This window comes from Peromyscus maniculatus, chromosome 5, assembly GCF_049852395.1.
Source record: "Peromyscus maniculatus bairdii isolate BWxNUB_F1_BW_parent chromosome 5, HU_Pman_BW_mat_3.1, whole genome shotgun sequence".
Classification (NCBI taxonomy): Eukaryota; Metazoa; Chordata; class Mammalia; order Rodentia; family Cricetidae; genus Peromyscus; species Peromyscus maniculatus.
The window spans coordinates 59,515,951-59,540,683 of NC_134856.1; the positions used below are offsets into that span (position 1 = coordinate 59,515,951).

At 47.2% G+C, this 24,733-nt stretch overlaps 2 protein-coding genes and 1 pseudogene across 8 annotated transcripts in view; 2 read left to right on the forward strand and 1 right to left on the reverse strand.

Annotated features, from left to right (window-relative positions):
* Positions 1–6,065: 6,065 nt before the first annotated feature.
* Fsaf1 (40S small subunit processome assembly factor 1) lies at positions 6,066–20,324 on the reverse strand. 2 transcript variants are annotated; one of them, XM_006992821.4, is made up of 7 exons: positions 19,976–20,133; positions 18,007–18,350; positions 9,006–9,062; positions 8,276–8,371; positions 8,071–8,157; positions 7,424–7,476; positions 6,066–6,618 (listed from the first exon to the last, which is right to left on the reverse strand). In XM_006992821.4, the coding sequence occupies exons 1-7, from the start codon at positions 20,061–20,063 to the stop codon at positions 6,486–6,488; spliced, it is 858 nt and encodes a 285-aa protein (XP_006992883.3). In that variant the 5' UTR covers positions 20,064–20,133; the 3' UTR covers positions 6,066–6,485. The 2 variants fall into 2 exon arrangements, with proteins under 2 accessions (XP_006992883.3, XP_076428449.1); XM_076572334.1 differs by lacking the exons at positions 6,066–6,618; positions 7,424–7,476; positions 8,071–8,157; positions 8,276–8,371; positions 9,006–9,062 and adding an exon at positions 13,999–14,371 and having other exon boundaries at positions 19,976–20,324.
* LOC102907943 (single-stranded DNA-binding protein, mitochondrial pseudogene) lies at positions 15,677–16,270 on the forward strand (annotated as a pseudogene).
* Gnpat (glyceronephosphate O-acyltransferase) overlaps positions 20,223–24,733 on the forward strand; it is a 29,192-nt gene continuing 24,681 nt past the window's right edge. For 3 of the 6 annotated variants that reach the window (XR_013051381.1, XM_076572329.1, XM_006992822.4), the window contains exon 1: positions 20,258–20,397. Coding sequence is in view for 2 of the 6 variants with exons in the window: in XM_006992822.4 (XP_006992884.2) it covers positions 20,323–20,397 (75 nt within the window). In the remaining 4 variants the exon portion in view is untranslated. Of the gene's footprint in view, positions 20,398–24,570; positions 24,693–24,733 lie in introns of those variants that run through there. The other 3 variants (XM_076572330.1, XM_076572327.1, XM_076572328.1) reach the window with 2 other exon arrangements.

Sequence of the window (24,733 nt, forward strand, 5' to 3'; positions counted from 1 at the left end):
CGTTTTAGTTTAGTGGGCTCCAAAATCTCAAAGTAAAGATGTGGTTTCAAATTCTAAGGCACCATTTTCCACAATGAAATTAGGGTTTCATTAAAATTTTTTTTAAGTGTGTGTGTGTGTGTGTGTGTGTGTGTGTGTGTGAGAGAGAGAGAGAGAGAGAGAGAGAGAGAGAGAGAGAGAGAGACAGACAGACAGACAGACAGACAGACAGAGAGAGCATATGTACATATTTGTAACTATATGTGGAGGCTAGAAGACAACCTCCACTTTGTTTTTTGAGACAGGTTCTTTTACGGGCCTAGCATGTGGCAATTCAGCTAGATTGGCTGGGCAGCAAACTCCCATAATCCACCTGTCTCTGTCTCCTCAATGCTATGATCCTAAGTGCACCCAATGGCCCCTTCTGTCTCTTCAAAAGGGCTTTTTATAACAATGCCAAGGGGCGGAGCAAAAGACCTCCCCCTTGCTAGACCAAAGCATACCACACAGCTCAAGTGCAGACCCTTCCACACACCTGGTAATCATGCATGTGGTCAAGTCATCCCCTTATGCAGCCCTGCTGGGTAAAGCAAGCTCAGATCTCACTAGGAAACCTCTTTGGGCCTTCACATTCCCCCCAGCCTTTTCCTGCATGGGTTCTATGGCTCAAACGAAGGTACTTGTGCCTTCAGGGCAAGCACTTTACCAACTGAGCCAGTTCACTACCTCTTGGATTCAGTTTTGCAAAAGGCAAGAAGACTGGAGATATGTAGCAATCCGTATAGGGTTAAGATAAACCGTCTATATAAGGTGAAGCCAGGTGTGGTGGCTCACACTTGTAATCTCAGCTCTTAGAAGGCTGGTGCAGGAGGATCACAAGTTCAAGATCAGCCTGTTCTATATGGTGACACCCTGTCTTGGGAATAAGATAAACCCATGAAAAACTGACCTGGGCTCCAGGATAGCTCTAAGCAAGCATCTTAAGCTGAGCATCAGGGATGATGAATGTCCTTTAGCAATGTGACTGACAGCAGTCACATCTGGTCTGGAATGTCCTTCATTGCCTTCCTTGTGCCATGATTTTTTTTTTAATTTTTTGAGACAGGATCTCACTGTGTAGCCCTTGATGGCCTGGAACGCGCTATGTACACTAGACTTGCTTCAAACTCACAGGGATCTGTCTACCTTGACTTCCTGAGTGTTGGGATTAATGGCCTGTACCACCTTTGAGTAGCCTCTTCTGTCCAACTGCTCCTAAGACTAGTTAGTGGATAAGGCTCAGTAGGTGGGGTGAGGGTGACTGTAGGTTGGATTTTGAGGGAGCAAGTTATGCTGTTGGAGTGTATTTCCTACGGGTGATCTTGGGAGGGAGCAGGACCCAACAGAGGGCTATTAAGACCCAATAAAAAGCTGAGAAGATTGGCTTATTCTTGTAATTCTGTCTACCACTCAAGAGGCTGAGGAGTTCACCCTGAATTTGAAGTCAGCCTGAGCTACATAATGAAATCCAGGCCATCCTTAGCTACAGAGTGAGAGATTCAGTCCCCAAAACCAAAGTAAATACAAAGAGTAAAGTCCTCTCCTTTCTAGTCAACTGCTTGCTCTCAGAAGACCCCATCCCTGTGGCTCCTCCCTGCTCTCTGAGGTCTGGACAGTCCAGCTATGTCCTGGTGTCCCAGGTGCCTGCTGACATGCCAGTCTCTGCTGTCCTCGTGGTCATCACAAGGCTACAGTGCTCAGCACGAAACCTGAGTGAGCAGCCCACGTACAACTGAGTAACTGAGTGAGGTGGTGAAGACCTGGCCCGAGTTGCCTCCTCCGTGAAACCTGACACTTGCAGCTAAGCTTGAAGGAGAAAAGGAACATAGCAAGCTTTAACCTTATGACAGCTAAGCTTACCTGGGAAATACTGGGTTACACGAGAATAAGAAAAGGCAATGAGAAACTGTCTAGTCTGAGACAGAAGAGGTAACACTGCACTGCTGACTTCTGCTCTGGGAAACTGCTTGGCCCTTTCTCATTTCTGAAAAGGGTCACATGTACACTACTCTTCTCCCTGGAGAAGCGACCACCATCACCACCCTCTTAGACAGCAAAGTCTCTTTGCTAAAGGTCAAACTGTCTTAACTGGAAACTTCCAAATTTTAGCTTCCGTAAAACGTGCTTAGCTCTAGGAAAAATCTCTTTGGGGTGGGGATAAAAAAGACCACCCTAAGATGGTCACAAGATAAAGACAATGCCTAACCCTACATAAACCATGAACTATTTCTGATCAAGGCTGGACCTATTTAAATCATAGCCAGAGGCTACAGCTACGTGCTAATTAAAGTTTTTCCTTTATCTCCGAGGGCTGAGAATATCTTTTTAAGGAAGGCTGAGGAGCCCCCTCAACAAACTCAGTGTCTTTCAGGGCTGTCCATGTTGTCAGATACAGTGACTATGGGGGCCCTGGAGGACAGGGACACTGGTCACACCATGCCTTCTGACCAAGAAAGGGCTGAGGGAATAGCTCAGGCAATGTGATCGCTGTGCAAGCTTGAGAACCTGAGTTCTACCCTCGGAAACCACATTAAAAACCAGATGGGACAGTTGCTTGCAGATCTTCACTGTTTAGCCTGCCTGCTTTTCTGAGTCCTAATTCAAGAAGTGTAATACCAGTTAAAATCTTGAGCATGCCAGCCTGGTCTACACAGCGAGATCCAGGATAGGCACCAAAACTACACAGAGAAACCCTGTCTCAAAAAACAAAACAACAACAACAACAAAAAAAAAACAACAACAAAAAACAAAAAACAAAACAAAACAAAAGCCAGGCCGTGGTGGTGGTGCACGCCTTTAATCCCAGCACTCGGGAGGCAGAGGCAGGTGGATCTCTGTGAGTTCGAGGCCAGCCTAGTCTACAGAGTGAGTTCCAGGACAGGCTCCAAAGCTACACAGAGAAACCCTGTCTCAAAAACTGAAAAAAGATAAAACAAAATCCTGAGTATGCTAAAACCCTCTGGGCTTTCTCACTCTGAAGAACCTGCTTCCCTGCGACTTCTACTGTTGAACCTGCCTGATTTCCGGAACCCTAACTCAAAAGACATGGCTACCGCTCTCCCTCTTACCCATTTCCCGGCTCCCAGGAGCAGCCAAGCTTTTCCATTTGCCTGCCCTATTGATTTTTCTCTTAAACTCCTATAGAATCGTCTTCCAGCTGAAGAAGAGGAAAAGCAGCAGCAGCAGCAGCTGGGTGTGGTGACGAGTTTGCATCCCGAGCTGGAGACTCACGGGACTGACACCCTATCCGACACACCGAGCGAGCTCCTGGTCACTGAGAGACTATCTCAAAAACCAAGGTGGGCAGCTGGAAATGCCTGGGCAGTCAGAGTGCACTTGTTACTCTGAGTTCCATTCCCAGCACCCACATGGTGGCTCAAATGCAGCAGGCTTTCTTGGACCGCCAGCCCCCAAATCATGACACGGAGACTTTATTATGAATGCCTGGCCTTAGCTTAGACTTGTGTCTAGCTAGCTTTTTTTAAACTTAAATGAACCCATTTCTATTCATCTGTGTGCTGCCCCCAGGCTTGTTTACCTATCTACATGCTGTCCATCCTGCTTTCCTGCTTCCTCCATGTCTGTCTGTCTATCTGTCTGGCCCCCAGCTGGCTGGCTGGCTGGCTCCCCTTTTCTCTCTGCCCACTAGCTCCGCCTATTCCTCCCCTGCCTAGCTATTGGCCATTCAGCTTTTTTATTAGACCAATCAGGTGCCTTAGGCAGGCAAGGTGAAACAACAACACATCTTTTCATAATTAAACAAATGCAGCATAAACAAGTGCAACATATCTTTACATAAACAAATATCCTGTAGCACAAACAAATGCAACTCATCTTTACATGGTTAAGCAAATATTCTATTCCACAACACTCAACCATCTGTAATTCCAATTCTGGGGGATCCATCCTCCTCTGGCCTCCTTGAACACCGAGCATGCAAGTAGTGCACAAAAATACATGACTGTTAGAACACCTATACACATAAAAATTTTAAAATAAAATGATAATTTAAAACAAACAGCAAGTTTGATAGTACCTAAGGAATGACAGCTGAGGCTCTCCCTGGTCTCCACACATGCACACATGTGTACACAAACCTGAACACATATATGTATCTGTGCATACATGAACACACACAAAGGTGGTCCTGAGTGGCACAGGTATAGTAAGGGATATGAGGAGTACTGTGGGCAGGTGCGGTGGACACAAAAGCATGGTGAATTATGGGAGTAACTTGGGTAGGATACAAGATAGGTATGGATTCCAGAGAATTACCTGAGCTGGGGACAGTTAGGTGGATTATGCAGAGGGAGAAGTCACTGTAGTTAAGGAAACCAGTCACATGGCTACAATAGATGCCGGGGGCGGGGGGGGGGGGGGGGTTGTAGGAGTGCATCAGTGCAGTTAGAGGTGACGTCATCTTTCCCCATCCATCCGATTCAAGACCAAGGCAGTGCTTCTTTGCCACATTGGTTCAAATTGGTGATGGCTAAGACAGCATTACCCAACAACACCTTTCCACTTTCTGGGGAGTTGATCAGCAGGAGTTGGCTCTGCAGTCCTTTCAGAGCAAGTTCAACTCGGGAGTTTCCTGTATAGGCCACTTCCGTCTCGCCAGCCCTGCCTGTGTCCAGCGTCCTGCACAGCTCCATGGACTGGACTCTGAAGAGGTACACTGAAGCCAGGGCTCTTACTTGGTGACTTAGAGCAACTCAGGCATGACCCTGATTTCCTTAGCATGACTTTCTGACTGTAGTTCAGCGGTTCTCAACTTTTTTAATGCTGTGACCCTTTGATGCAGTTCCTCATGCTGTGGTGACCCTCAACCATAAAATCATTTTGTTGCTACTTCATAACTGTAATTTTGCTGCTATGAATCACTAATACCTGATATGCAAGGTATCCGATAATGTGAAAGGGTTGTTCAACCCCAAGGGGTTGTGACCTGTAGGTTGAGAATCAGTGCTGTAGTTAGCCTTGGGGAAGACCTCATTGGGAGGCTTCATCCAGAGCGCTGCTTTGAGCTTGTACTCAGAATAGAGCTGTTTGTGGATCATTTTGCCTTCAAACCTCTTAAGTGTTTCTAGAATACTCAGTGGTCAGTATGCTGAGCTTTAGGTATTTACACAATATACTTGTCTGCCTTTTGTTAAGGGTGGAGCATAAATTTTTCCATAGGATATTAAAAAGCAGAAACCAAACCTAGTCATTTCTACTGGAATCACATACCCTTCCAAAATGGACTCTGCTGGAGCTCTGGTCCAAGCGGGCAGAGGCCTCAGCTCTCTAAGCCCTGATGGCTCACGGAAGTAGGACTCCACCTCCCCCGGGCTCTCCTTGAAAAGATGGAGTCAATTGATGCAGTGCCCCCTTTAATAGGTCATCTCCATCTCCTTAGATTTTTCCCTAGTGTTGTCATGTCTAAACCTGGGCTGGGGAGATGGCCCAGTGGGTGGAGGTGCCTGCTGCCAAGGCTGACGACCCAAATTCAACTCCTGGGACCTGTGTGGTGGACCCCTGAAAGGTTTGTCCCATGATCTCCACACAACCAATGTGGCACATGTGCCCTACCATACACACAAAATAAACTTAAAAACTCTAACCAATTGGACTCCATCCTGTGAGTTGGTTTGGCGATGCTTTCCAAGCCCCCGACAACCTGCTGGCAATGATCTACAGGCTTCCAAACCCACACAGCACTGCTTGCTGGACAAGGAGCCCAACTCCTAAGGTGGGAAGTACCAGACTTGTTCCTCTCACTGGAGTTTATCCTTTAACTCACCTCATTCTCGGAGAAGATGCTGACACCCAGCAGGGGTAACACCACTGTAGACGTGGCCTTATGAGGCTACAGCTCCAAGGAGGTGTGGGAAACCAGCCAGAACTCGTGTTACTCAACAGCCAGTTACTCATACTACCGAGTTGTATTTTTGGAAATTCTTACAAAATGGACTTTACACATAGTGGGCTGACAACAGAACCGCTTCCCCACAAAAGCCACAGATGACCAGAGTTCTTAGTTCTTTCATGAGACAGCAGCACTGTCATTAAACGTCCAAAAGGCACTTTAATGTCAATCACAGACACTTACGAGACAGTAAAATCATGAAAGGTGGACTACAACCAAGTGTGCTGACAGCAGCAACCAGGAGTGGGGCCTGGGCACTGGCCGGCACTCAGCAGGGTCACCAACTGCAGAGAGACCGACCTCTACAGCCCATGGGAGTGGGGCCTGGGCACTGCCCGGCACTCAGCAGGGTCACCAACTGCAGAGAGACTGACCTCTACAGCCCATGGGAGTGGGGCCTGGGCACTGGCCGGCACTCAGCAGGGTCACCACCCTATTTATCAGTCTTGCTCCTCAAATGAAAAAGACTCCTGTGGCATGTGAAAGTCTGCAGCTTCGGCAGGGTCCTGTGACGGCATGGTCACTTGTTCCCGCTCCTCTCTGGTGCTGACAAAGTACATCATTTAGCTACCCTGGAAGAATTTATTTTCTTGATATCAGTGGGGCTTAGAATCAATGTCCCATTTCTGAATTTTCCAACTTGTCCAACCCGTCCATTTGACAAAATGCTGGGAGCCGACTTCTTGGATCTCCTGTGTTGATGGTAAGAGAAAGGTGCCAGACAGTTAGAGCAAGCAGGACCACAGCCTGCGGCCTCTTCTTGTGCAGGCCCCACACCTGCACTGGTCTCTTGCCTCAGGAAGGTGTGGAACACTATTTCCAGGGTGACCCCTCCTCTCTGAAGTGACCTCCTGCGCACCCCCAGTAATGTTCTCCAAGCTCCACTTTGCGGGACTCGCTAGCAGCAGACATCACAATGTATGACTTCACAGGTGGGTGCTCCCTCACTGCCATGTCCCTTGAGGGACAGGACTCCCTTGGGGCGACTATACCTGGGCACCAACTCTTCCCTGGCACAGAGTGGGCACTCAATTGGCAAAGGCAGTGCTGTGAGAAGGGGCTAAGATGAACAGCCTGGTGTGAAGCACGGTGCCCAGAGGAGAGGGGAATCCTCACCCAAAGCTAAGACAAGACCCAGGCCCTTTGCCCACTATCTCCCCATTTTGCATCAAGATGTTCCACTGTGAGTGTGGGGCATGTCAGGCCAGCCATGCCAACCGGTTTTCTCAAGAGGAAGGCAAGGCTGGTCAGAAATGCCAACCTCAACTTCTCATGAGTCACTGGAGGTGTCTAGACTTTGATAATAGAGACCAGAGAAGGTGCTGGATTCAGTTCTGATGCAGTTGGCCGATTTGGGGCAGTTTCCTAACCTACCTCCTCTTTACAGGCCCAAGCAGGTAACTGGAGAGGGCTGGGGTGCTGCACCCTCAAGATACCGTGAGGGAACCAACCACAGGCTTGGCCAGTGATGACCCAGCAACTGTGGCCACCACTCACCTGTCCTCCTGTCCTTTCCTCTTCTTTCTCTTGAAAATGTCTGTGTCCCGGGCCTAAATTAACATTAAAGACAATATGTCAGTAATGGATTGTGAACATTCAAAAACAGGGCAATAGGTTTGTGACAAAAAGCCATATAAATGTCATTTTTAAAACATTTTCAAGTGGATATATTAAACATAAACCAAAATGTCTCACCCTGAACCCTGTTAGAGAATGTGACAGGCTACTGGGATCTTGTGGTGTTTACCTGTGACCTGTACTCAGAAGGGAGAGGCAGGAGTGACAATTCTAAGCCAGCCTGGGCTACATAGTGAGACCTGTCACAAAACCCCAAGGGTTTGTCTGCAGCTTCCCTCACTGCCATGACCCCTGGAGGACAGGGCTCCCCTGGGACAACCACAGCCAAGCACCAACACCTACTGGGCACAGGGTAGGCACTCAACAGGCAGACACTGTGGCCACGTCTTACCCATGACCAGGCCAGATGCTCAGCTGGCCTGATGTTCAGCTGATCTGACTGGGGGAGGGGAGATTTATTAGGCAATGCTGGTGTCCTGACCGCTTGGCAAGCTGACGGCCAGCATGCCAACCACGAGGCAGCCCCACCCACTCAACAGAGGCAAGTGCAGCCACATCACACTCACCACTCTCTTCTCTTCCTCCAGGGCTGCCTTTTTCTCTTTGATTTGTTTCTGTAAAACCTTATAATTCACGTAACTATTTTTCGGAGGCTGAAAGGGAAGAATAAAGACACACCGTCAGTTTTTCTCCCACAAACATTAAAAGAGCAGTCCCAGTGCCCTGTCCTGCCCCTTCCCCCAGGCCTGGCCACAGCAGGTGGCCCCTCACCTTAGCCCCCAGCATGATCGCCCGCTCCCGTTCCAGGACTCTCTCCTTTCCTTTGCCGTAGCCTGTGATCCCAAAGCGGTGTACTTCCAAACGAGCCTGTCGGTGCACAACAGTCAGACCAGCAACCAACCGCTCCCAGTAGCTCTCGGCCGTGCTGCCACAGCCAGAGCACTGCAGTGCGGCTGTGGCCGAGGAGGCACCGGCCGGCTCCCCAACCCCTGCTCTCTGGTGGTTCCTCCAGGTTTTATCTCACAGCTGAAGCAATGGATTGTCTCTGCGTGAACCAGTGACAGCGCTGGGATTCGGGCAGCACTCGGTACTGTGACTGGATGCTCTCCGCCGAGCCAGTACCAGAGGGGCACTGCTTAGACGAATGCACTTCTCCAAATACGCTGTCCACACGTGGAGGCCGACCACAGCAGGTCACACACAACTGTTTGCAGAGGAGGTCGTCATCTACTCTCGGCTGCTGAGTGACTTCCTCCTCTCCCTTTCTCAGGCATCTTAGAAACCTGCTACACTGTGGACACATGTCCCCGTCTTTCTAATTGCCCCTGCATCACTGGCCACTGTGCTGCAACCCTGTGCTAGTGAGTCAGTCACGTGAACACCGTGAGACTAGGTTCACCATTTCCCTAGCCTTGGGACGAGACTCTCCGTTAAAGCTGTCAGTTCATAATAAACAATGCAAACTTTAAAAAGGAACTAAAAGCTACCTCAAAATGCTTACCTTTTCTAGGTTAAATTCTTGAATTCCCAAATCTTTTTCAAGGGCCCTTGTTTTATTCTGCAAAGAAAACCAATTTATATTAGAAACTACCAATTAGCCAGGTATGGTGGCACACAGCTGTAATCTGAAGAGGAAAGAGGCAGGCAAGTGGCTATAAGTGTGAGGCCAGCCTGGGCTACATCATGAAACTCTGTCTCAACACAAACCACCCAACAACTCTGTGGATATGTGTATAAAATAAAAATTAAAACACAGCAAAACAACCCCACCCAAAAGCCCCCCCCCCCCCCCCCGGGGAAATTAAAGGTTGGCAAGGACACTGAGAAACTGAAACCCTAATACCCTGTAGGGAAAAATGCTAAAGGGAAGCTGCTATGGGCAATGTGCGGCGTTTCCTAGGGACAGTAAAGACACTGTGGGCACGTAATTGAGCAGTTCCACCCTGGCAGGGGCTTCCAGAGCTATCTGTGCACTGCACACTAATGTTCACAGTGGCAGTGTTCACAACAGCTAAGATACAAGGGCAACCCAGAGTTCCAGTGACAGATGAACAGGTTAAGTGGTTTATGCTTAGCCTCTATAAGAGAGGAGTCTCTGGGTTGGGTGTAGTTCAGTGGCAGAGTGCTAATGTAGCAAACATAGTCAACAGCTTCAAAAAAATGAACCAAAGAGCAGAATTCTGATACATAACATGTCACCGAGGAACAAGAGGGCACTGTGATATAAGCCAGGCACAGAAGGCAAGCAGTGACCCCATCTTAGAAGGGACATTTAAGAGGGTGGTGGGCTGGAAGAGGGACAGCGGCAGCTCTGCAGGAGGAAGACACTCTGCAGCTGGCAGCTGGCGATGGCTGCTCACCAGTCATCAGTTATGTACCAAACTCTGTTGTGTGTATTTCATCACAAAGAAAAACTGTAAAAGAGGCCTTGGAGCCAGCCCACCATCTAAGTACCAATTCCACATGCTGTCCAGATCTTTACAAACAACTTGCGGAAAAGAGGTGGAGAGCATGCTTTTGTTCTGAAAGGTTATTTTTATTTTATGTGTGCCTAGTTGTATGTATGTGTGCTATGTGTACAGGAGTCTGAAGCGCTCAGAAGAGATGCTGTCTCCCCTAGAACTGGAGTCACAGATGGTTATGAGTCACCATGTGGCTGCTGGGAACAAAACCTGGGTCCTCTGCAAGAGCAGCAAGTGAGTGCTTTTAACAGCTGAGCCATCTCTTCAGCTCTGAGAGCATGTGTTTAAGGACTCAAGGCTGGACGGTGGTGGCACATGCCTTTAACCCCAGCACTCAGGAGGCAGAGACAGGAGGATCTCTGTAACTTTGAGGCCAGCCTGGTCTACAAAGTGAGCTCTAGGACAGCCAGGGCTACACAAAAAACCCTTGACATGTTTTCTGTTGTTGTTGTTTTTTCTTTTTTTTCTGAGACAGGGTTTCTCTGTGTAGTTTTGCGCCTTTCTTAGAACTCACTTGGTAGCCCAGGCTGGCCTTGAACTCACAGAGATCTTCCTGTCTCTGCTTCCTGAGTGCTGGGATTAAAGGCGTGCGCCACCACCGCTGGCCCCTTGACATGTTTTAAAGACAGGATCTCACTATGTAGCTCTGGCTGTTCTAGAACTCATGATCTAAACCAGGCTGGCCTTAACTAACAGATCCTCCTTCTTCTGCCTCCCAAGTGCTGGGATTAAAGATGTATACAACTACACCTTGTAGCTGGAAGGATTCTCCAGTACTGCCCGGTCTTGAAGCCGTGCCCCCCCCCCCCAAAAAAAAAAAAAAAACGGAATCAAGGCTTTAAGAGGGGAAGACGAAACAAGAAAAAGCAAAGAAACATCTGTCTGTCATGGATCAGACAGAAAGTTCTGCTTGGCAAGGAGCTGGGCAAAGCACAGCTGTCTAAGCAGATGTTTGGAATCGTTTTCCCTTTGTGTTCCTTCTTTCCCAGCGCCCTTCCTTCCATCTGCCGGGATGACAGTTCTCGGAGAAGCGTCATTCCTGGCTAGGGTGAAGCTTTGCTTCCTAATTGCGGGTGGCACTGCTGCTGCTGCAAAGGCTTTCAAAATTGTGGCTTTCAAGTCCTACCCCCTGGCCATGGCTTCAGTCTACAGGACCTCTAGATGCTTGAGACCTGGAGACTACTGTCAAAGACAAAGACACTTGGCCAACAACAGTCACCATCCAATCCCAGGCCCCATCTGTCACAGCAGCAAAGGAGAGTTGTAAATGCCATACAACCTCTAAAAAAGACGTTGGCCCCCATGAGGGACAATGGTGCCAGCCAGGGTGGCTGTCCTGGGTTCTCAGGGCAGTCCCTGCCCTGCATAGCAAGGCTATCCAATCACAATGCAAACCTCATGTCCCCTGTTTTCTTCTCCATAGAGGACCTGGGCTAGTGAACCTGTCTGTGGGCTAGCTGACTTACCCCAAAGCATTTTCTTCTGTGTTGCTTGGATTTAAAAAAAGAAAAAAATTGCCAGGTGTTGTTGTGAAATGTCTTTCTGTATGCTGTGAATATGTGTTGCTCTGATTGGTTGATAAATAAAGCTGCATTGGCCTATGGCAGGGCAGGATGGAGCCAAGTGGGAAAATCCAAGAGAGATAGGGAGAGGAAAAAGAAGAGGCAGGAGACACCACCAGGAGAAGCAAGATGTAAAAGTACCACTAAGCCATGGCCACATGGCAACTTATAGATTAATAAAAAATGGGTTAAGTTATAAGAGCTAGCTAACAAGAAGCCTGACATAGGCCATGCAATCAGTAACTAATATTAAGCCTCTGAATGACTATTTTATAAGCGGCTGAGGGGACCGTGCGGCAGGGCAGTACTGGAGAAACCTTTCAGCTATAAGGTGTAGTTGTATACATTTTTAATCCCAGCACTTGGGAGGCAGAGGAAGGAGGATCTGTTAGTTCAAGGCCAGCCTGGCTCAGATCATGAGTTCTAGGACAGCCAGATACATAGTGAGATCTTGTCTTTAAAACATAAAACAAAACATCATCCCACTCAAGAAAAGGAAATGTTATTACTATTGAGATGACTCAGCTTTGGATAAAGGCATTTTCCACAGAGCCTAATGACTTGAGTTTATTCTGTGGGTCCAACGTGGTAGAAAGAGAGAGCTAACTAACAGAGGTTGTCCTCTGACCTCCACACAGGTACACCATGGTGCCCATTACTCCATGCACAAATAAAATGTAAACAAGCTTTTAAGATTATTGGAGTGGGTGGGTAAGTAAACACCCTCTTTTTTTCAAACAAAGACAGTTTTAAAATTAGTAAGGATTTACTCACTTTGGCCAGTATGAAGTGCCTCAACTAGATGACTCTTTTCCTAAAACCTGATCCCCAGGGAGCTCAGAATGAAGAGGGTGAGCTGGATATGCACTCTGTTGTCATGGCTATTTGGCAATGACCCGAGGAGGTATCTTCAGGTCTGGTGATACCTCTGGCTTCTCCCATTAGTCTTATCAAAGGCCACAGCACCCACATAACCTGTATTCTATCTCCCAAGCAGCAGCTAAGTACATAGCCTGGAAGTCAGAGAGAGCCTGGGGTCAGAACCTGACCTTGTGCTCACTTCAGATCTGCAATCCTTTATCTGAATGGCCAGGGTCAGGGTCAAGTTCTGCCTGCTATATTGAACAGTGAGAGGCACAGGACCTTCAGGTGGACTGGAAACCCATCAGCATGTACCTCCACGACAGCTGGGGGCATATCTCAGATGGAGAGGCTTGCCTGTGTGTGCAAGGCCCCTCCCTGTTCCATCCCTAGCACCAGGGAAATAAACTACTATCTGTAAATTTCATGTCAAACAGGGGAAACAGAAGTGATGCTGAGTGGCCCATGTGGTAAGCAGTGCGCTTAAGTGCATACCAGCAACACCACCTCAGCAGGCACCAGGCTCCTCTGTGAGCAAACACCTGGGGGAGTCCTGAGGCTTCAGGGAGGCGAGAAGGGGTCAGTGGATGGGAACAATCAACAGCATGTGGGGGCAATGGCAATGGTCGAGCAGTTCCTACAGCAGAGCACGGAGACGAGGACACAGGCCCTTCCCTTCCATCCTTCATTCCTGCCTCTGTCCCCACCTTTTGTTCTGAAACAGGGTCTCTTTATGTAGCCCAGGCTGACCTCCTGAATTCACACAGATCTGCCTGAGGGTGGGACTGAAGGTGAGCACAGCCATGGCCTGCTTTGGTCCCTTTTTAGCTAGCCCACTAAGGAGCCTAAGATTCACAGAGCAGTGACAGTGGAGACTGGGCAGCTGGAGGAGGACAGCCCCACTGACACTGCCCTAGGAGCCAAGTGCCACCCGATGGCTTCAGACTACCTGACATACTCACTGCTTCAAAGCCCAAGACTGTCCTTCCTCTCATGACTCCTGTTAAAACAGCTTCTTCCACTGGCTCCTCAAGCCCCAGTCTAGGCCACCCCCATTTCCAACTCAGAATGCTGAGAGCAACCCCTCACTCACTTTGTTGGTTATAATTCATTCGCCATCCAGGGTTAGTCTCTTGAAAACAAGAATCAGATCACCCCCTGCCCCCATTGGAAATTGTCATAGCTCCCCACGTACTTAATTGATTTTTCCTTTGTTTTGTTTTGATTGGAAGGACCTCATCATGTGTTCAGGCTGGCCTGGAACTCTTGTTGGTTTTATCTGTAATCCTGGCTGGCCTAGGACTTGCTATATAACCAAGGCTGGCTTGACTTCATGGTAATCCTCCTGAGTTCAGGGATTATAGGGTAAGACATCATATCTGGGTGTCTTCATGTACTTTAAAGTACAAAATCCCACAGCTGCCTCTAAGACCTGGGAAGGGATGGCTTCCCAGCTTCTGTGCGTCATCTCATGCCACTGTCCCCTCTGTCCTACTCCTAATGATCTTCCAGCTCTTTGAACCAGTCAGGCAAGGCTGTTTCTCTTGCTTATGTGGCTCCCCATTCCCCTTCCAAGTACCATTTAATATTGAGCATTACCTGCTCAGGGCCTTACTCCCCTGAATACTCTAGTATTAGTCTCTGCCTGTTCCTCTCAGCACCCTACTTGTTTCTGTACATTTCTAACTTTCTAACCACAAACAGCACAGCATTCACACATTCCACTGCAGGTCTCCAGGGACAGCCAGGGAGCAGGCGCACAGTGACTGTGGAATCAAGAAATGCTTACCTAGGTTTCCTAAGTAAAAGGACTTCTGCAGCCACTGTATCACAGGCAGGAAAGCCTGGGGAGTGCATTTGCAGGTTAAGACATTTGGAGTAGAGCAGCACTGAAATAGTGCCAGGATCCCAGATAAGCTCATTAAACCTGTGACAATGCGTGACACAGCTTCATTGTGGAATTTATGCCTTGGGCCCAAGTTCTGCGGGGAAAGGTCATTTTCTGGGTTTAGGCAGGGCCAGACAGCTGGGTTATTTCCAAAATTCACCACCACCTTTTCCTTTCTCGAGTTCTCCAATTCCATGAGTGTCTAATGGAGTTCATCACCAGTCACTGTCTCTGCCACCGGCCTTATGATGGTGTTCCTGATTTGAGGGAACAAGGCCCAACTAATCCTCTGCCACAGCGCACTTAGCATGGCTACCTTATTGGCCTCACCTATTAAATTCTCCCCGTTTGCTTGGCATCCCCACACCCCTGCACATCTGTCCTCGGTCCTAGGCTTCAATGCTGACACTACAGCCTGTGCATGGGTGTATGTGTATCTACAGGGTTCACCTGACTCCTTCACTGCACACACACGCTTTCAAAGGGCAGGGAGCATCTAGGACGTGAAAAACGTCAGCAGATGTAAGAAGTTCCAAACACAGAGGTTCATGAGAAAATCCAAGTAGAAGGGAAAGACTCTTGCAGGGGAAGAGACAACCTGACAGCCTGCAGGCAATCTATTATTGAGGGATGGGGACATCCAGACTCACACAATGCCAACTCCTTTGCCCATTCTATTAGTAGGAAAACTTTCCACTCTCAAAAGAAGGGCAAGAGTGAGCACAAGAAGAAAAGGACACTTGAATTAGTGAGGAAGGGTACGGAGAAAGGTCATGTTAGTTTTGAAACTTGGTTAACATGGAAAATACAGCCTGGTCTACAGAGCGAGATCCAGGAAAGGCGCAAAGGTACACAGAGAAACCTTGTCTCGAAAAACCAAAAAAAAACAAAAACAAAAACAAAACAAAAAAACAAAAAAAAAACCAACACTGAAAATAATGTTTTCCTACCTTCCCACACCACGGCACAACAGAAAAGACATATCCTTGTAGGCTTCTAAAGTAAGGGGAGATGGCCAAGGACCATTCCTTGGCCCACCTGTGACAGGTCCCATTGCTGATCATTGAAGCATGAGTGGGTAGCTGACCTAGAGTCCTAAAGAGCAGGTATGACTGCAGCCTGGGGTCCTAATAATCTGAGGAAGAGCTGTGAGTAAGCTACATATGAAATGGCATTTAAATTCAAAAGCACTAATGAATTTGTTTGTGTTTTGCAATACTGCGTAAGGAACTCAGGACCTCCTGCATGCTAGGCAAGGGCTCTATTACTGAACCCCTCAGTCCAAGGAACACTGTTTAAAACAAGAAAAATGTGGCAAAAATTAGCACTAACACACATTCATACACTCATAGAGAACAATGCTGAATTGTAGCTATCAAAAAGATAATGGCCAGCTGCGCGTCTGGAAAAGTCTAAAGGTTAGACTGTAAGCAAAACCCAAGTCATGTTTCGAAGACCTGTGTTACAGGTATTTCATCAGTTCATAAGACGTCAGTCTGAGGTGGCCAGCAGTTTGGTTCTTGAACGATCTATGAATCGTGTTCAGTTCCTTGGGCGAGTAGGTCAGGACCCTGTCCTGAGACAGGTGGAAGGGAAAAACCCAGTCACGATATTTTCTCTGGCACCAAATGAGATGTGGCAATCAGGGGACAGTGAAGTATACCAAATGGGTGACGTCAGTCAAAAGACAACATGGCACAGAACATCCGTGTTTCGACCAGGCCCCAGAGATGTGGCGTATCAGTATGTGAAAAAAGGGGCGCGCATATTTGTGGAAGGGAAAGTGGACTGTGGTGAATACATGGATAAGAATAATGTGAGGCGGCAAGCAACAACAATCATAGCTGATAACATTATATTTCTGACCAGATAAGAGAAAAGGCATAGAACGGATGATTCTTCTTTGATCATTGTTTGGTACAGTCTCCTTTCCAAATCATGTATAGTCTATAGTTTAAAGATAAAGATTAAAAAATTTTCTATTAAAAAAAAAGGCCATGTCCCAATCTCAGAAACCTGTTTATAGGACCTTATCTGGAAAAAGGATCTTAGAGTACAATTAAGGCTCTCCAGAGGTGAGAAGCACCCTGGATTTCGGGGAAGTCTTAAAGCCAATGATAGGTGCCCTGAGAGAGAGAGAGGTACAAGTACTACGGGCTTAGACCCATGGGGCTAAGAAGCATGTAAAAGCAAGTTAGAGACTACAGTTATACCACTAGGAGCCATGGGGTGCACGAAGCCACCTTGCCAGAGGCCAGGAAGGCTTCTCTAGCCCTAGAGTCCTCAGAGGGAACATGGCCCTGCCATACTTAGCTTTGGACTTCTGGCCTCTATAATTGTAAGACTAATAATAATTCTCTGTTGCTTTGAGACACTATGTGGTCATTTCTAACAGCTGCCTTAAGACAATGACACAAATCCCATTTTCTTTTTTGATAGATAAAGGTTTATGGGGCATGAGGAAGAATGGCATATATCTGGATTTTAGCAATGAATTTGAAAACCCATTAGTATATTCTTGGCAATGAAGTGGGCAGGGGACACAAGACTATTTGTAGGATAACCACTTCACCTTAACAGACTGAATTTGGGGTAAGATTTACAAGTTATCTGAAGGAGAGTGCTGCATAAGAAAATAAAATTACTTTTCCACCAGATTTGAGTTCATGGAGCAAGGGTTGGTGTTTTGGTCAGTGCTCTGTCTTAGAATAGTTGCTGGCATACAGCAGGAACGAGAAAGAACTGGTTTTCTTCTGAGTACTAACAACCAAAAGGCTTATTAAGTAGGAAAGGTTAGCTAAGCATACCTGGGTTTATCAAAACCTGAAACTCTTCCTTTTGGTGAGGTCGGATCTCATCAGATAGCTCTGGATGACTTGGAACTCACTATGTAGACCAGGCTAACCCTGAATTCAGAGACCCAACTGCTTCTGTCTCCTCCTGAGTGCTGAGATTAAAAGTGTAGCTATGTGAAAAATGTCAGCAGATGTAAGAAGTTCCAAACACAGAGGTTCATGAGAAAATCCAAGTAGAAGGGAAAGGCTCTTGCAGGGGAAGAGACAACCTGACAGCCTGCAGGCCTTCTATTATTGAGGGATGGGGACATCCAGACTCACACAATGCCAACTCCTTTGCCCATTCTATTAGTAGGAAAACTTTCCACTCTCAAAAGAAGGGCAAGAGTGAGCACAAGAAAAGGACACTTGAATTAGTGAGGAAGGGTACAGAGAAAGGTCATGTTAGTTTTGAAACTTGGTCAACACTGAAAATAATGTTTTCCTACCTTCTCACACTATGGCACAACAGAAAAGACAAATCCTTGTAGGCTTTTAAAAGTGTAAGCCACCAATGCCTGGCCAACCCTAAAACTCTTAAGATAGTCTTGGTTCCTTGATTTGCAGCTGGCTATCTCCAAAGCACTGAGCAATTAATATTCGGCTGACTAGAGTGTTTCTGTATACTTGAGGCCTCAAGGCACCCATGTCCTAAACTGACACAACATTCACACCAACACTGAGATGTCCCCTTTGTTTTGGGGGATTGGGCTTGGGAACTCTGGTCGGTTGGTCGGTCAGTCAGCCTACCCACAGATGGATAAGAACCTAGTGCTGAGTCCTGAGAGTCATTTACCAAATGTTGGAGCCTGAAGGTAGCCTTGGGGCCCCAGTTACAGTCTATGGCCACCTAAAGTACCCTAACAACCCAGGCACAGACCAGCAGATTCATTACCTTTGCATGCTCCTCTTGATCTGATTTTGGTTTTCTTTTTTTACTGTTGCTTTGAAACTCCACCACTTCCACTAGCTTGCTGTTGTTCTTTAGGGGAGAGGGTGATACTGCAGTAGTGGCAGGGACTTCTGGTCCTGAAGGGGGAGCTGAGGGGACAGCAGGAGCAGAGTGCAGCTCTTCTTTGAGCTCCTTGAAAAAGCTGGAAGCACTCTTCCTCTGGCCTCTTACAAGAGCTCCAGGCAGAGGCAGTGACTCTGCTGTCACATCTGCTATTGTTTCCACGTCTCTCTTCTTTTCTCTCTTCTTTCTGATCCTTTTATGCTCTTTTTCAACCTCCGTCTCTCCTGTTTGTTTCAACATAAAAGAAAATTTTAGAAGTATTTTGGTTTTAGTTAACCCCAATACCAAATGAACGTCACTGTGCATATGGCCCAGACACAGGCACCCATGTGTACAAATAAAGAAACAAACTGTCTGGGACTAGAGTGCTTGCTGCCAAGCCTGACGACTTAAGCTTGATCCCCGGGACCCACACGGTGGAAGCAGAGAACTGACTCGAGTTAAGTTGTCTTATTTTAACAGGGTGGAGGTGACAAATACACACCCATACAGATACCCCCCTGCCCATAAATAAATGTAACCTGAAGAGTAAAAACACAACTTTAAAAAAAAAAAAAAGAAAAGAAAAAGAAATTGTTTTTCTTCAAGTAGGATGTTTCTGCACCATTTTTAGAAATCAAAATGCCGTCATTCTTGCCTAGGTAGCTGTATGTGTATTTCTGACCGTTATTAATACGATTGCTCTAGTCCTCACACTTGATCCTTACTTAGTGGCATCAGAGTTGTTAGTTCCCAGGACTGTAACTCAAAATCCACCCATTTGTTGTATTAAAAACATTTGCCCCCACAGGAGTATTGCTTTTTACCGCATCGCAGGGTTACAAGTACATGCCCCTGTCTTCCTGTTTTCTTTCAGTTATGAATTAAAGAAAATACAGGAACATTGCCTTAATTTAAATACCTTTACTTTCTACTAAATTTCTCATCTTCTGTTTGTTTCCTCTGCTCAGGCTCTCAACAGAGACCTGAAATCTGAACCAGAATTCTAGGCCTCATTACTGACCTACAGTATGAGCGAGAGCAAGAGCTCTCTAAACAGCTGTGTGCTCACTAAACGTGTACTTGGAGCCAACTGAACTCTGGCAGTAGGGGTCTAAAAAACGGTCCGGGTCACTGGAGCAACTAAAGTGAATTTCCCATATGTGGACATAAATCGGATTTAGGATTTGAAAAATTAGTCTTAAAACTAGGAAAGTTGAAGGTCAAGTCTTGTCTGTCCTCCACTCCATGGACACAGAGAACCTATCTATTCAGGACAAGTCAACCCAGCGCAAAATGTGATATTAGGCCCTAGGCCTTGAGATCCGAGTTCTGAAGGGTAACCTTTAACAAGTTCCGTTAGCTATTGGTGCTTGTTTCTCTGTAACAAAGAGATCCATGTAGGGATATGTTAAGGGTTGCTCTCACAGTAAATGGGAACACACAAGAGCATGTATACCCGTACGTTCTTCTTCATTCTAAGCTATGTCTTGAACCGTGTAAATGAGCTTAGAATTTTGAGTAACCGCTCCAAAATAAACATAACACAGCGTTTGCAACGTGTTTGGTTCTAAAACTCTGGTAATCCACATGTGAGCTCTTCAGCCTGCGAGTAACTGTCCTTTTGCCTATGTGCCAGACAGTTGCCTGTCTTTAGTAATACGCTCTGATTTTTCTTTTCCGCACAGTGAGAAAGAGAGCGAAAGGTCGGCCAAGATGTGGCTGAGAAAGTCTCCGAGAGGGAGGCACCGCAGGGGTAAGTCCAGCCCGCCGGCCGGCATGGCGCCAGGAGATCGGGTGACCCGGGCTGGCCCCAGGTGGCCCGGGGTCCCGCCGTCCTCGGCCGCCTCTTCTCGGGAGCCACGCTCACCCAGGTCGTAGAGGTTCCGAAGCACGGCATTCAGGAGTGTCTCAGAGCCAGGAGGCTCGGTGGAGTCCGACTCTCGTTCCGCCGCCATGGGACTCTGCACGGATCTCCAAATCCAGCCCACAACCCACCACTTCCGCTTCCGGCGCTCCTGCGCGTGCTCCACGGGGCCCTGCGCGGCCTCCGTCCTGGTTAAGATGGCGGCGCCCGGGGTCCCGTGCGGTGGCCGTACTGAGTGCCACCGCCCTGGGCAGATTGGAGCCGCCCCGTTCGAAAGAACCGCCCCCAGCCGCTGCACCCTGGCCGCGTAGCAGACGAGCCCAGGCCCCGCCCGGGACGGCAGCCGCGCCATGGACGTTCCTAGCTCTTCCAGTTCCCGCTTCTCGGTCAGCTCTGCCAGCCCCGGCACTGTGCTCCTCTATGCGGTAGGCGCCTAGGGGACTGAGGCCCGGGGCGACGTCTCGGGAAAGGACAGCCCCTCCTGACCCCTTGTCCCCAAGCCCACAACCCCTGTCTTAGAGAGCAGGTCATGACGTCCCTCCGTGCAGGATTTGGGTACTTGGCTTGGTATCCACAGCAACCATGTGTCTGCGTCTCGGTAAACGTGTCTGCTTTTACAAGTTTCTGTCGATGGTGGCTCCCCTGTCCCTTTGCCCTGTCAGGCCTGGAGCCCCGCACACCAGCACTAAGGGAGAATTGGAGGCTCCCCTGTCCACCGAGGGCGTGTCGGCAGAGTTCTGCCTGTTGAGAAACCTGCAGGCTGACCTAGCCCGAGAAGACTTGGCTCTCCACCTCCTGCCTTTTTTTTTTTTTTTCTTCTTTGAAGTATTCCTGGGAGAAAAATATTCGACAAGAATATGCGAGTAGAGTTTTTTTTAACACTCTAATTTAGGAAGACTTGGAACTGCTGGAAATTACTGTCTTTTATTCGTTATTTTTCCGCAAGTTGTTGGATAGGACTCCCATTACCACTACCTTCACTACAACTTGCCTCTACACCCCCCCTCCAGAATTACTTCCTCTTCTGGTTTTAACTGGTGGTTTGCCTGGTTTAGTTTCCAACAGAATGTTGGTCGCTTACAATATTCATGAGCTTACAGTATTCATTATCAAGGTGGAAGCTTTGTACCCCTTCATCCCGTGAGATTGTACAATCCTGGGGGACAATTTATTTTTATGTTGTGTGTATGAGTGTTTACTTGCATGTATGTATGTGCGCTATGTGGTCTGGAAATTGAGTTAAAATTGTGGCCTGCCATGTGGGTGCTGGGAAAGGAATTGCTCTTAACCCTTGGAGCCATCCCTCCAGCCCCGAGGAATTTATTTTTAATAGCTCATTTTTGAAACAATCTTCGTGGTTTGTACTCTGCTTTGGCATTAGCTATGAAACCCCAGGCTGTCCTGGACCTTGCAGTCCTCATGTCCTAACCTCCAGAGAGCTAGCACTACAAGTCTACACCACCACTCTTGGCAAATAATGCCTTTAAAAGGATATTTCCATGGCTTGGCAATTAACACCGGTTTCTGCCTTAAGTCCAGTGTAGTGTTAGCTTGTGTAGAAATATCAAAAGAGAAGAAAAAAAAAAACCCACAAAAGAGCAAAGCAAACAAACTTCCTGGTTTCTAAGAAAATATTGCTACCTTGAGACTAGGACAATATCTTTTGGAATGTGGGCAAACTTCCTTCACTGTCTCTTAAGAAGTTTACATTTGCCGGGCGGTGGTGGCGCACGCCTTTAATCCCAGCACTCGGGAGGCAGAGGCAGGCGGATCTCTGTGAGTTCGAGGCCAGCCTGGGCTACCAAGTGAGTTCCAGGAAAAGGCGCAAAACTACACAGAGAAACCCTGTCTCGAAAAACCAAAAAAAAAAAAAAAAAAAAGAAGTTTACATTTATGATTTCTGTGAACTGCTGCTTTGAAGCTCATGGCTGGAGCCTCTCTCATTGACCTCACCACACAGTTCTTTGTTGGAAGTACTTCGTTGTTTTACAGTTTGTTCTTCTAATGCAGTTGTGTTGGGAAAGGAGATTATTGTATAGATCCAACTCAAGAAACTTCTTGGCCTTTAAATGGGTTTGTGTGTGGACTGGAATTTTCCTTGCATATGTTAATAAAAAGGAGTTGGTTTTTACTTCATCTATGTTTTCTTAATCATAAGACATTTGTCAACTTTCTGTGTGAATAACTAAGTCAACTGGCCATGAGCATTTCCACTTTTGAAGCTGGACAGTAGCCTCCTCCCATTTTGCACCTTTGGTGTTTTGAGACAGGGTTTACTCTGTGTGAGTTCCACCTGCCTCTGCCTTCCACCTGTGTGAGTGAGTTCCACCTGCCTCTGTGCCACCACGGCCTGACTCAGTCACCTTTAACAGATTCTGGCTAATCTCTGTGACTGCACAGCTGATGACCATGATAGCCTACTTCAGACTGCCTAACTTCTTCCACTACACTTTTAATTGTGCAATACTTTCTGTTTAATCTGTAGTTCTTTAGTGATATTAAGATATTGCTAATGATGGCAAACATTAGGAGTGCCTGCAGTCTTCCAGTTTTTATTCTCAGTGCCAAAGACTGCCTTGCCTCTAAGGACACAGGAAGTGGTGAATGTAAACAGTACAATTAAGTGGGATAAATAAGGGCAGTGATTAAAGCATGCATTGAATGTTGTTGGAGTCAAGGGGAGGGACATCTGGTTCATTTGGGGACTTTAGAAGGATTCTAAGAAATGACACCAAGACTGTGTTGCTGTAGTGTGAATGCTGGGAGGTGGGGACTGCTGAAGTAATTAGGTAAGAAAATCACTGCCTTGCATGTGTGGGGAAACTGACTAGAGAATGATAAAGAAAACAGAAGACAAAATTAAGAACATAAGCTAAAGATGTTTCCTAAAAGAATTTCACATATCATGGGTATTCTGGGTATTTGTGCCTTTTATCAAGGATTAAATCTTCTCAGTGTGTTTATGCTCTAGAAAGCCTAAGAAAACCATTAGGCTTCTGGCATGATTATCTGCATTAGTAATGTCTTTCATTCTGAAGACTGTAGGTAGGAAGAAACTCAGGGTGGGGAAGATGTGTGACTCGTAAGCATGGAGATCAGTTAGGACAAATGACTAAGGCAGGCAAGGGGGTGAAGCCCAGTGAGGCTGGGAAGCACAAAGCATGATGGTTTTATGTGATACTTAGGGCAGGAGATCCTTGGCCTTGGGAACCAGTTGTATCTGGGACGCAAAGAAAGTGGGGGCAGTCTGAAGTAGGCTGTTGGGTTCCTGTGGTTTGGCAACTGGGCAGATGATGATCTCTCAAAGATAGGAAGTACAGGGGAGGAGCAGGTTTAGTCAGGTAACAGAGCAGTTTCGATCTGGGATGTAAGATTGTCAGCTGTGGATTATCAAGATCTGGACCAGATACATCCTAAATGTTTGGGAGGCATCTGAGTAGAGTTAGGAATGTGGTACCCAAGCAAAAGAGGAGGGCGTGGATTTGGCAAGTCAGTGATAGGTAGAATGTTTTTGAAGCTAGAAGTGCACTCTTGCCCTGAGAGAGAGAGAGAGAGAGAGAGAGAGAGAGAGAGAGAGAGAGTGTGTGTGTGTGTGTGTGTGTGTGTGTGTCCCAAGTGCACAATCCAGATCCCTGGTTGCTTGTTAAAGTTCCAGTGAAGGGTCCAGATCCTTAGGCTATCCCACCTCAGACCTGCCAATTGCTCCTGCTCTGATTTTTTTTTTTTTTTTTTTTTTTTTTTTTTTTTGGTTTTTTTCGAGACAGGGTTTCTCTTGTGTAGCTTTGCGCCTTTCCTGGAGCTCACTTGGTAGCCCAGGCTGGCCTCGAACTCACAGAGATCCGCCTGCCTCTACCTCCCAAGTGCTGGGATTAAAGGCGTGCGCCACCACGCCCGGCACTCCTGCTCTGATTTTATCAGTCTAGTCCTGCTCACTGGACTTCACCACCCTGGCTTTGTATTTCTCAGGAAGGAAGTGTTCATGGTCCCTTCTGTGTGGCAGAACTTTATCTTGCTGACTCTTTTTAATATCAAGGACCCACCTCAAACATTTTGTGAACCACTCAGTATAAAGTTTTATCTTCTTGAGCTCATTCAGTGGTGGGTCACAGCGGTCTTAGTACTGGCTGGCCAGAGCTAATTGTTAAATATTCATGGCATTGGTAAGCCCATTGGTAAAACATAGCCATTAATGAAAACCAAAGGTTAAGCCACATAAATTTATACTTAAATATATTTTATACAAAATAAAGATAAGTATTACTGAATAGCATTTCCCAGTTATTTACTGAACATTACTGTTATCTCTGTTTGAAAGTTGTCCTCTTAGGGAAAGGTAGCACACACTCCTGTATCATCTGCTGCTGCTGCACATCTTGAGGTCATTCTGGTGTGAGCTGGCCTTGGTGGCAGTACATGTGCCACAGAGTGCCAAAGCCTGGGCTCCACTGCATACTGCCTGCCAGTGAATCACTCAGTGACCTGATCTTGTCTGTGTGTGCTGAAGGGCATTTTCCTCTCTGGATAGTGTCTGCTTGCCCTCTTACTGCTGTATTCCCAGCCTGTAGCAGGGAGCCTGGTGCACAGAGGGCTCTGCGGGGTCACTTGCTGAAGGAAAGCAGTGGAGAGGGAGGCTGTGGGAGGGCCCAAGGTACAACCCCAGGTGGGGGACGTACTTCATCCCGACCTTCCTACTGGACTCTCACTTGCACTGTGTTCTTGGGTAAGTAGCCATTCGAATGTGTTTACTTGCTGGCAGTAAGT

Excerpts from the sequence above, each read along its gene's own strand:
- Fsaf1 (XM_076572334.1), bottom strand. The coding sequence starts at position 20,324 with ATGGCGCGGCTGCCGTCCCGGGCGGGGCCTGGGCTCGTCTGCTACGCG. Across the intron at positions 18,351-19,975 it reads TCGGAACCTCTACGACCTGG|GAGAGACGGAGGTTGAAAAA; the intron begins GTGAGCGTGGCT and ends TGAAACAAACAG. Across the intron at positions 14,372-18,006 it reads ATCAAGAGGAGCATGCAAAG|AACTTGGGCCCAAGGCATAA; the intron begins GTAATGAATCTG and ends CTTTCCCCGCAG.